Source organism: Sus scrofa, chromosome 15, assembly GCF_054392235.1.
Source record: "Sus scrofa isolate SSC_HxYL_T2T_F1_AM1 chromosome 15, Sscrofa_HxYL_maternal_Yorkshire_Landrace_v2.0, whole genome shotgun sequence".
NCBI classification, from domain to species: Eukaryota; Metazoa; Chordata; class Mammalia; order Artiodactyla; family Suidae; genus Sus; species Sus scrofa.
This window is the reverse complement of record NC_139397.1, coordinates 154,407,576-154,419,791: the sequence shown is the minus strand read 5'-3', so window position 1 is coordinate 154,419,791 and position 12,216 is coordinate 154,407,576. Positions and strand designations below refer to the sequence as shown.

Here is a 12,216-nt window from a genome sequence, read left to right as displayed (position 1 = left end):
CCTTTGAACCCCACTTTCTGAGTGGAGGTGCCTCTTCCGGGCTGGCCGGTCCACCACTGCCCTTGGACGCCAGCCTTTTCGCCTCTGATGTCAGGACCTGCCAAGCCACCTTGCAAAACTCTGCTGGTTTTCCTCTGCGGTTTCCTCGTTTTCCAGGTTTTCCTTTGCGGTTTCCTCGTTTTCCGTGCTCTCCTTTTCCATTCCTTGTTCTGGCTGACGTGAAGGTTAAAAAAAAAAAAACAAAAAAAACTCCTCCGCTGCCACCCTGGCGGGGATTTTGAGGGAGCAGAAGGGAATCCAAGTTGGCATCTCTGGTCTGAAGTCTCTACTCCCTTGATCGCACATTTTCCTCTGGTTATAAATCATTTGTCCTTTTCTGGAAACATGACAGGAGCTCGATTCTGAGGGGTCGAGGCCGCCCCTCCCCGCCACGGGGAGCGGCGTGGGGCCCGGACCCGCCCCCCCAAGGGCTTGGCTGGTGCAAACTGTCTCCAGCACAGGTTTTCAGGTGGACTGTCACACAACTAACACTCTACGTGCAAAATCAAATTTCTTTTCTGATGGGAACGGGACATTCGACGGCTGGGTTCAAAAAAGGATAAGGGAAAGGCGATGAGAGTGCCGGGCGGGGGGCCGTGTCAGAACAGCGTCCCAGCGGCCGCCTTCAGCCAGGCGCCGGCTCCGCGGGCCCAGGGCCATTGGCTCCGAGAGCCGGGCCACAGACGATCCCAGGTGATTCTCTTCACCGCGATGGCAACCCAGAGCCAGGTACGCGGCGACTCACGCACCCACACTCAACCGGCACGGGTGCCCGGGAGCCGCGCGGTCGCCATGCACGCGACGCCGCGGCTGCTGTGCGGGCTGGTCTGGCTCGTGCCCGTGAATAGGGACCCTCGCAGGGCAGGGGGCCACCTGCGTGCGGACAGCGCCCCACGGGGCAGGGCCAGAGCCCGCTTGGAGGTTCCACGGGGCGACCTTCCGTCCAGCGTTGGAAGGAGCAGGGGAGGGGACGGGGAGCCCGGGGGCAGGGGGCTCCGTGACCGTGAGGACAAGACGGTTCTCTACCCGGCTAACGTGCAAAATTCCTGTCAAGCCCGCGACCTGTTCATCCCTGCGACACCCCCCAGGCAGGTCGCCCCAGCCCCAGCAGCCCAGCTGCTGCTCTCCTACCTGGAAGACGAGGACACCCATATGCGAGACCGCCAGGCTGATCCCGGCGCCCTCCCTGTCCGCGGCCGCGTGAAATCGGAGGCCGTACATTTCCAACTTCCGGGCGATTTCAAGCACCTGGAAATCCGACTCGGCAGGCGTCTGGCCCCTGGAACAGACGAGAGCGTGACCACGGCACCAGAGACGCCCCAGCACAGGAAGAGAACAGAGACCCCAAAGGAGGCCGTTCCAAGGGGCCGTCGCCACGGCGCCTGCTTGGCCGGGACACACAAAACACACCCCACACCGGAGCGGGCCTCCTCCTATCCCGTGACCCACCCTGAGGGGCCTGCGTTAGACGCTCCGACGGTCCATGTCACCTTACCACTGACGAGGGACGTGCAAACGTGACGTGCGGGGACACGTGTGAGATACAGGAAATACTGAGATAACCCGAGTGTCGCATTAAAGCCACTTCAAAACTTTAAAACACTATGCTTTTCTTTTTAGGGCCACACCTGCAGCACATGGAGGTTCCCAGGCTAGGGGCTGAATCGGAGCTGCAACTGCTGGTCTACACCACAGCCATGCCAGACCTGAGCCGTGTCTGTGACCTACACCACTGCTCACGGCAGCGCCGGATCCTTAACCCGCTGAATGAGGCCAGGGATTGAACCCACATCCTCATGGATACTAGTCGGGTTCGTGTCTGCTGCGCCAAAATAGGAACTTATAAAAACTGGTTGTCATAGTATATAACACCAACCATGAGGATACACTTTTATAAAGATGAAATTATGAAAATAGGTAAAAATACCACCATCAAGACGACAGGTCTGACCCGCCTAAAGGCCTCCCCCACGGGCCATGCCCATCACAGGCGGCCCCTTGCACCCACGGGGACAGCTCGGATGAGGCCTGAACCCGGGCATTTTCCATTAACAACCCTTTATTTTTTTGGCCGCAGCACTTGACGGGGGAATCTCAGTCCCCAGGCCAGGGATCGCCCCCCGGGCCGCAGGGGTGAAAGCGCTGAGTCCCAGCGTCCAGGCCACCAGGAGCTCCCCGACGTCGTCTCCTTCTGAAGGCCTGAGTTCTGGGTCCTCAAGGAGTACAACGAGGGCGCGGGTGATGCCATCCCTGCGGTTCCCACTCTGTGGGGCTGATGCGGACGCCTGTTAACTTGGTTTTACAAAAGCACGAGGAGACGCTGTGATTCTCCACACCGCCGCCGTCCGCTCTCCTGGCATCTCTCCATGGGCACTCAGGTTGCTCCCGTATCCCGGCAACTGTAAATGCTGCGCCCATGACAGACAGGCACAGCTATCTTTTCCAAGGACTGTTTTCTTTGGGTAAACACCCAGGAGTGGAGTTGTTGGCCTGCACGGCAATTTTGTTTCTGTTTGAGGAGCCTCTGTCCTGCCCTCCACTGGGCTGCATCGCTCTACATCCCCCACAGGGCACCGGCTTCCCTCTTCTCATCAACACTTATTTCTTGTCTTTTTTTTTTCTTTTTGTCCATTTAGGGCCGCACCCGTGGCATATGGAGGTTCCCAGGCTAGGGGTCCAATCGGAGCTGCAGCTGTCAGCCTACACCACAGCCACAGCAACGCGGGATCTGAGCGGCATCTGCAACCTACACCACAGCTCACGGCAAGGCCAGATCCTTAACCCACTGAGCGAGGCCAGGGATCGAACCCGCAACCTCATGGTTCCTAGTCGGATTCGTTTCCGCTGCGCCATGATGGGAACTCCTATTTTTTGATCTTTTTTTAACTGAAGTACAGCTGATACGCAGTATTATATAAGTTACAGGTGTACAATACGGCGATTCACAGTTTTAAAGGTCACGAGCCATTTACAGTTAGCAAGTGCCAGCTACATTCCCAATTTGTACACCTCTGTAGCCTAACCTACACATAACCGTTTGTCCACCCCGCCAACCGGTAGCCACGGGTGTATTCTCTGAATCTGCTGCTTTCCTGTTATACTCACTGGTGTGCCGTAGTTTTAGATTCCACGCGTAGGTGACCGCACACAGCGCTTGCCTGTCTCCGACTTGTTCACTGAGCCAGTGCCCCCAGGTTCGTCCCCGTTGCCGCAGGCGGCGGAGCGGTGCGCCGCGGTGTACCCACACCCACACCTCTATCCACTCACGCGTGGCTCGAGTCTTGTCTTCTGAGCACACACAGCCATCCTGACAGGTGAGGTGGTGTTTCCCTGATGATGAGGGGTGGTGAGCGCTTTCTCACGTGCCTGCTGGCGTTTGCACGTCTTCTCTAGAAAGATGTTTCTCTAGGTCTTCCGCCCATTTTTTTGAGGGTTTTTTTTTTTTTTTTGATGTCCAGTTGTATGAGTTCTCTGTGTATTTTAGATATTATGCCCTTATCAAATATATCATTTGCAAATATTTTCTCCCATTCAGTAGGCTGCTGTGTGCTTTGCTGACAGTTTCCTTTGCTGTTCAAGGAGGTTTGGTTTTATGAGGTCCCACTGATTTCTTTTTGTTCCTCTTGCCTGAAGAGATACCCCACAAAACACAGCAGACCCTGGAACAACTCGGGGGCTGGGGCGCCACCCCTATGCACAGCTTGCCTTGAGTCCTGCCCGCCTGCAGCCCCGCATCTGAGCGTGCAGCCCCTCGATCACACGGCGCCTCGTATCTTCCGCTGGGAGGTCTGCGTGGAGGCGGACTGGCCCCGTCCGAGCCCGTGTTGCTTGAGGGCCACCCGTCTTGCTGAAGGACCCACTGCCTGCACGCCCCTCGGGGTTTCACGGTTTCAGGCCTTACGTCTTCATCCGTTCTGAGCTCACCGGGTGTGGCCGAAGACAGGGGTCCGGTTTTCGGACACCATTTATCCAAGGGCCGCCTCTCCCCCTTGGCTACTCCCGCCTCCTTCGCTGTCGGTCAAGTGACCACGTGCACTCCTCTCTGGGTTCTCTGCCGGCTCCACTGACCCGGGTCTGTTTTTATGTCAGGACCACACTGTCTTCTGGTTTCCTTTTTTGGTTTTAGGGCCTCAGCTGTGGCATATGAAGTTCCCAGGCTAGGGGTCAAATCAGAGCTGCAGCTGAGGGCCACGCCACTGCCACGGCAACACCAGATCCAAGCCATGTCTGTGACCAATGTGGCACATTGTGGCAAGGCTGGATCCTTAACCCGCTGAGCGAGGCCAGGGATTGAACCTGCCTCCTCATGGGTACTGGTTGGGATTGTAACCCGCTGAGCCACAACGGGGACTCCCAGTACCATACTGTTTTGATGACTGCAGCTCTGTAGGATCGTTTGAAGTCAGGGAGAGCAGCACCTCCAACGCTGACCTTTCTTAAGACTGCCTTGGTTGTTTACGGCCTTTTGTGCACATTTTAGAATGATCTGGTCTGTGTCTGGGCTTGGGCCGACTTTGCAGTGACATGCAACCCACCAAGGTTGGAATCATGGGTAATATGGGACCCATTTTGGTGCCTCCCTTAGGAAAAGGGTGAAGAGACCTGAGACGGGCCATGGGCATCTGGTGCCATGGTTCCTGCATGAAAACAGGAACCTGCCCCTGCACCCGCCCCCCATGCCCCCCTCCACGACATTGCCGTCTGCCTCAGACGGAGCTGAAGGACAGCACGAGGGCCACCACCCGAAACCTTGTTACCCTTCAATGAACAGGTTGATTTATGTAACAAGAATCATTTGTTCCAGTTCTGTGAAAAGTGCCATTGGTATTTTCACAGGGATTGTGATGAATCTGAAGACTGTCTTGCAAATTATGGCCATTTTAACAAATTAATCCTTCCAATCCATGAGCACGGTCTATTCTCCTGTTTGTCTGTGTTGTTGGCTTTAGAGTTTAGAGCTGATGCTGGAATGAGTTACGACCTGCGGGCGGTGGGGTGAAATGAACCTATTTTGCACGTGAGAAGGGACAAGGGCAGGATGCTATGGACTGAATTTTTCATCCCCCCAAGAATTCACATGCTAAAGCCCAGCCCCAGGTGAGGGCATCTGGAGGGGGCCTCACGGATGAGGTCAGTGACCTTGCAGAGGCCCGGAAGGCCCCCACCTCCCCCGTGGAAGGACACAGGGAGGAGGTGAGCCCGCCCCACCAGACCCGAATCTGCTGCTGCCCCGAACCCGAACTTGCGGCCAGAACTGAGAGAAATAAATGTCTGGTCGACAGGCCGCCCAGTCTGTGGTCTTCTGCTCCAGCCTCCTGAAAGAAGGGAGAGACTAGCTCCGCTCCTTTTTCCGGGATCTCAAAGATCCAAAAGAAACACGGCAGAAGTCGAGAAAGACGCTTCTTCAGTGTCTTATCAGTGACTACGAGGGTGTTCCCAGGGGGTCAAGGAAGGAAATTACAAACTATGTAAGAAATTTATCTTGAATTATTTGTCCTTAATTTAATTGATTGTCCTTTAAACACCTATGCAAAGGAGTTCCCTGCTGGCCTAGCAGTTAAGGATCTGATGTTGTCACTGGGGCATGGGTTGGATCCCTGGCCTAGGAACTTACACATGCTGTGGGCATGGCAAAAACAAAACAAAACTACACAAAGAATGATTTAAAAATTTAAAATGTGCAATAGTTTTCTCACGACTATGACAGATGAGGGTGGCAGGTTGGGGCTGTGGGGCTGGGGCAGAGCTGAGGCCCTGCTTCCCCGCAGGAGCCACCTCTGCTCCCTGAAAAGCAGGCTGCCAAGCTCCTCCCTCCAGACTGGCTGCCAGGGTGTGTGAGCAGCCACCTTCAGATGCACACCTGTGTGCTCATGCACCCCTGCACACGGACACACCAAGCACGTGAACATGAACATGCAGTCACGTGTGTGGACATGCTTTGCTCCCTCCACGGCCGGGACCAGGTGCTGTGAGGCCCCACAGGCCTCTGTTCATACCCCCGCCCCCGCCGCCCCTCTCCATTCTCGCTGCCCCCACCCCACTCCCATACAGTGGGCCTGCCCATCACTGCAGCCCATGAACTGTAACTTCCACGTCTGCGCCTCCTGCCAGCCCACGCCACCCCGTGCCAGCCTGCGAGGGCCCCAGAGCACTGGGAGCACTACCGCGTGTGCAAAAGCAGATGGTCGCACAGGGGAAGTGACCTCAGTGCGTCGGCGGTGTGAAGGGGACGCCTAGAGCGCTACCTACAGGACGTTCCTGGATGTGATGAACCTGCACCTCGCAGGCCGGTCCCCCACAGGGTGGCTGGTCCCCCAGAACCCTCTCCTTGTGCCCGCCTCAAGCAGACAAGCCTCCAGGCCCGTCGGCCACCAGCCCGTCCGGCCCATGCCTCTCTGCTCTCCTCGACACCCTAGGGCCCCTCACTTCCTTCCAGAAAAGCTCCCCAAAGGCTCCCCAAGGCCCCCCTCAAGGCAGCTGCCCCTCCCCACCCGGGAGCATTGCCAACTCACACGTGCTGCCGGTGCAGCTGCAGGACCCTCTCGAGGGCACGCTCCTGCCCAGGCAGGTACTCGTGGGCACGCAGGTGCTCCCGGTCCAGCGTCTCGTCGTAGTCGCCTATTTCCGCTAAGGTGAGACAGGGACAGTGGTCATTTTCTTTTGTTTCGTCTTCTTTTTTTTGGTCTCTTTAGGGCCACGTTCACGGCACATGGAGGTTCCCAGGCTAGGGGTCGAATCGGAGCTGTAGCTGCCGGCCTGCACCAGAGCCACAGCCACGCGGGATCCGAGCAGCGTCTGCGACCCACACCCCAGCTCACGGCAACACCGGATCCTTGACCCACTGAGCGAGGCCAGGGGTCGAACCCGCAACCTCATGGCTCCCAGTTGGACTCGTTTCTGCTGCGCCACGACGGGAGCTCCTCCTTTTCACTTCTAAGTTAAAAGCTGCGAGCACCTGCCATGCGAGCGCTCAATTAAAGGGGAAACGGTGACCCTAAGTCTGTAGTAAATACGCCCTAAATCGCCAACAGGTTGCTTTTACTTTTCCAAATGTCTGTGCTACCGAGGCACACGAAGGCACGCGGAGAACTTCCGCGTCCTGGAGGGAAACGACTGACGCCGGGCGCACACACTGAGCTGCGCCTTTACCGTGTTTGCTGTGTTTAAAATCACTTTTGGAGCGGCCCTCGTGGCACGGCAGAAACGAATCTGACCAGCATCCATGAGGATGCGGGCTCGATCCCTGGCCTTGCTCAGTGGGTCGGGGATCCAGTGTTGCCTGAGCTGCAGTGGAAGACACAGACGCGACTGGGATTCTGCGTGGCTGTGGCTGTGGCGTAGGCTGGTGGTGGAGGCCGGCAGCTGCAGCTCCAATTCAACCCCTAGCCTGGGAGCCTCCATATGCTGCAGGGGCAGCCCTAAAAAAAAAAGCAAAAAAAAAAAAAATCATATTTTATCTGAGAGTTGTCTCAAGACTACAGTGACCAGGATAATGTCCTGACTGTATCTGTTGAGGAGACTGTATTTTAAATACTTTTATGGGCAAGACTGAGACAGACGGAGGTGGGACGCGTACAGCTAAGGCACCGGGCTGAACAGCAGAGGCAATCGCAACCCCGTGCAGCAACCGCACGTCAATAAAGCTTCGAAAATTGTTTTATTTTTACGGCTGCACTCGAGGCCTATGCAAGTTTCCAGGCTCAGGGCTGAATCAGAGCGGCAGCTGCCGGCCTGCCCCACAGCCACAGCCACGCCGGCTCCTTAACCCGCTGAGCGAGGCCGGGGGTGGGAGCCGCACCCTCATGGATCCTAGTCGGCTTTATTACTGCTGAGCCGCATCAGCAGCTCCCTCAGTGTCTCTTTCATTTCGCACACTTTCAAAGTGATCGCTGGAGTTCCCGTCGTGGCGCAGTGGTTAACGAATCCGACGAGGAACCCTGAGGTTGCGGGTTCTATCCCTCGCCTTGCTCAGTGAGTTAAGGATCCGGTGTTGCCAAGACTGTGGTGTAGGTCGCAGACGCAGTCGGATCCCGCATTGCTGGGGCTCTGGTGTAGACCGGCGGCTACAGCTCCGATTAGACCCCTAGCCTGGGAACCTCCATATGCTGCGGGAGCGGCCCTAGAAAAGGTAAAAAGACAACAAAAATAAAATAAAAAACTAAAAAAAACAGGGATCGTGAAAGCCCAACGACCTAAACCAACACCCTTTCTGTTCTGAGACAAGGTCAAGCTCACAGAAAAGCCGCGGACACAGCCTCCCGTGGGCACTCACACTGCAGGAGGTGGGACGCGAGCAGGGCCGCCGTGGCGTCCGTGCAGGTCAGCCGCTCCTCCAGCAGGTCTCGCTTAAGCTGCAGGGCGAACAGGTACCTAGAGGGGGGCCAGGCGCAGAGGTCAGGCCGCCGCGCCACACGGACTGCCCGAGTCGGCCCGGGCACACACACACCATGCCCCCAGCTCCAGGGGGCTCTCGACTCAGGCACGTCTGTGGCACACACGAGATCGCACTCGCGGCTGTGGGCAAGTGCAGGAAGCGCCAGGGAAGACGCGGCCACGGCCTGTCAAGGTGGCTGGCAGCCTCTGCTCCTGGCTGGGCTCCGAGAAACGGGGGCGGGTGACAGCACCGGTGAGAAGGTAACAGAGAGGGGTTGACAACGTTTGTGTGTGTGTTTGCTCCACCAACAACTGCCCACTGAGCACCCGCGCTCCGGAAGCACCATGTGACAAGACAGCTTCAGCGACTCGCTGGATGCACGCTCCGGTGTGAGCTGTTGGTGCTACCGTCTTCTCGCTCTTTAAATTCATTTTTTATTCACTTATCTACTCTGACCCAAGGGGCTGGAGGTGGGTTCTCAGGTCCCAGACCAGGGGCTGAACCCGGGCTGTTGCAGTAAAAGCGCTGGTGAGGGTCCTAACTGCTGGAGCACCAGGGAACTCCCCCAGGCCTCTCCCGAAACGCAAACAAGCACACCCTTTAGCCGAAGCCGTCCCAGTTCTGTGAACTCTTCTCACACCAATACGTCCAGGCTTCACCCCGCTATGTGGACAAGGGCATCTACTTACAGCTCCATAACAGGGAAACACTGGGGATGACCTAGCTGTGCATTAATATATGCATCCATATGGGACTAGCTGAGAAATCAGACCACAGACGTGTGTACCAATGCAGAACGACGCCCACGGCCTGCTATGGACGTGTGGGTTAAAAGGACCCACTTTCAGTTCTAGACACAGAGCTGACGCTGTTTCGTAAAATCAGGATCCCTCCACAGATGCTGGGTGTACTCGCACGTCACCTAAACTCACCAGAAGGACACGCCCCGCGTTCTCAGACTGCTGGAAGGGAGGTCCCAGGCCAGGGGTCGGACCTGCACCACAGCTGTAACCAGAAGCACAGCCGTGACAGTGCTGGATCCTTCACCCACGAGCCACGAGGGAACTGTGCCAACATGCGGATTTTCCTAAAGAGAAGAGGACCTTCCGTCCTGCGTCGCCCAGGGAACCACAGCCAATCTCCTGGGCCAGGCCAGGATGGAAAGAAGACGAAAAAGAATGAGGCGTCCCACCTTTAATTCTCAGGTTGGCACGGAACCTTTCTTCCAAAGCCTATCTGCATTTGTGTCTGAACAAGAGGCAACTGCAAAAATGCTTCTTTTAATTGCGACACGTTGCTTATAGCTTCGCATGGACATTGGGCTGGTTCGGAGGAAGGCCTCCGAGCACCCAGAGGCGGGGAGGCAGCTCTTTACCGTGTGTGTTCTTCCTGCAGCTGACCCGGGTCGGGTGGGAAGAACTTCACTGCCAGGCGGAGCGCAGCACTCTTGGGCCCTGTAAAAAGAAAAGTTGGAAACTCCGCAAGCGAGGTCCTCCTCTGGGTCTGCCGGCTTTCTGCACGATGCGCCTGCCGCGGTGCGACTCGGCAGGGCTTTCCCGCAACACTTTTTTTTTTTGTTTGCTTTTTAGGGCCATACCCGCAGCATATGGAGGTTCCCAGGCTAAGGGTCCAATCGGAGCTGTAGCCGCCGGCCTACACCACAGCCACAGCAATGCAGGATCCGAGCTGCGTCTGCGACCTACACCACAGCTCACGGGAACGCCAGATCCTTCACCCGCTGAGCGAGGCCAAGGATCGAACCCGCACCCTCATGGCTCCCAGTTGGATTTGTTTCCGATGTGCCACAATGGGAAATCCCTCAACACTTTTTTTTTTTCTTTCTATGGCTGCACACACGGCATATGGAAGTTCCTGGGCTGGGCACCAAATTGCAGCCGCAGCAGCAGGCTGATACCACAGTCACAGCAATGCCAGATCTGAGCTGCACCTGCAACCTACACCACAGCTTGCGGCCACACCAGATCCTGAACCCAGTGAGCAGGGCCAGGGATTGAACTCATATCCTCATGGATACTAATCTGCTGAGTACTTTCAAATGGACTGTTAAGCAAATCTTTTCAAGTAAGAGGCAGTAAGAAACTTCCTAGGCATGAAGTTATGAGTCCTAAGAACCAGTCACATGTACCAAAGAAAAATTTTTAAACTTTCTCATTAAGCAGAAATTACTAAAATAGACCCTAAAAACAAGTAGGAAACTATACAATAAAATCTTAAAATATATTCCTACTTATATTTTAGGATTAAAAAAGTTAAGGTGTTTCTACTATTTGTAGCAGTAATAACTTAAAAATCCATTTTTTTTTTTTTGCTGTGCCCAAGGTATGCGAAAGTTCCTGGGCCAGAGATTGAACCTGCGTCACAGCAGTGACGATGCCGGATCCTTAACCCTCTGAGCCACCGAGGAACTCCCCAGACCAAATTATTGTTGAAATTCTTACATACTTTAGTGAAAGAAAAACGTTATCCTCACTCACACTGAACTAGAGCAGCCTGATTATTGTCAAGAAAAGGCATAAAATATTAGCTCGCCTGCGAATTTCATTTTACTGACGTTATAATAACCTAGCCATGGAATTCTCACCAGAAGAAAGTAAGAACTGCGTGGGTAAAATCTGAGGCGCTGAGAAGCCCTGGGCTTCTTGGGGAACAGAGGTTCCTGCCTCACCTCCTCCTCCTCGACCCACCCCCAAAAGTCACACATGAATTCCCACAGCGAGCGACTGCCTATTTCATGCCTTTTCGTCCCACAGAAACTGCATACTCAAGAGTGCATACTGGCCACGAATTAAAGCAACACTGAACAGAACCTCTTCTTTGTCCCAAATGTGCGGCAGCTGAGGCGGAACGAGCCGAGTGAGACCGGTGCTTGCTTCTGTTCCCTGCAGTTTGACACGAAGCAGCAAAGGGACGTCCAGGTCCACCTGCTGGCGATCCCGTCACTGCTGCCCGGAGTGACAATGGCCATCTGAACGTGCCTTGAACCTGGACGTCCAGAGCAGAGCACTGCATGGCGCTCCTGTCGTGGTGCAGCGGAAACGAGTTGGACTGGGAACCATGAGGTTGCGGGTTCGATCCCTGGCCTCGCTCAGTGGGTTAAGGATCTGGCGTTGCCGTGAGCTGTGGTGAAGGTCGCAGACACAGCTTGGATCTGGTGTTGCTGGGGCTGTGGTGTAGGCTGGTGGCTACAGCTTCAGTTGGACCCCTAGCCTGGGAACCTCCATGTGCTGCAGGTGTGGCCCTAAAAAGGAAAAGGAACAAAAAAGGAACAAAACAGAACAGGGCATGGTAAATGAACCTCTTAAAGAGTAAAAAAGGACTTACTTCGTACTTGCCTAACGATAGGCTTCACGGGTTCAAGCCAAACCTACAGAGGATTTAAGAAAAGATATCAAATCCACTAATTCGCTTCATTGTTTAATAAGTACATTACAAAACACAGAACTATTTATAATTAAGGTAGAGGGACTTGAGGCAGGACGGTTTCAGCCTCCCGTCGAACCCCAGGAAACCAGCTGAGGGGACAGGCCAGTGGCTCTGGGAGGGGGTCGGGGGGGCACGTCAGGAAGCCACCGCGCTGCAGCCCAGTCCACACCCACTGCTGCTCTGCCCAGAATGGACCCCGAGGCTTGTGCGTTGGGGGGAGGGTGTCCTTCGAGGACAAACGAGTCTCTGGCACGGCTGCCTTTGCCAACCCAGGCTGAGGAGCGGGACCACAGGCCAGGAGGGGACAGAGCTCTAACCTGAGCTTTGCGCTCATGGGTGGTTCTGGTTCCTCCTCCTCC

The 12,216-nt window shown here is 55.5% G+C and overlaps 1 protein-coding gene across 50 annotated transcripts in view; it reads right to left on the bottom strand.

Annotated features, from left to right (window-relative positions):
- FARP2 (FERM, ARH/RhoGEF and pleckstrin domain protein 2) overlaps positions 1-12,216 on the bottom strand; it is an 83,754-nt gene that overhangs the window by 36,092 nt on the left and 35,446 nt on the right. For all 50 annotated transcript variants that reach the window (XR_014830358.1, XR_014830357.1, XR_014830366.1 and 47 more), the window contains 5 exons: positions 11,756-11,798; positions 9,789-9,867; positions 8,312-8,409; positions 6,552-6,666; positions 1,171-1,318 (listed from right to left, as the gene is read on the bottom strand). Coding sequence is in view for 18 of the 50 variants with exons in the window: in XM_085000820.1 (XP_084856946.1) it covers positions 1,171-1,318; positions 6,552-6,666; positions 8,312-8,409; positions 9,789-9,867; positions 11,756-11,798 (483 nt within the window). In the remaining 32 variants the exon portion in view is untranslated. The remainder of the gene's footprint in view (positions 1-1,170; positions 1,319-6,551; positions 6,667-8,311; positions 8,410-9,788; positions 9,868-11,755; positions 11,799-12,216) is intronic.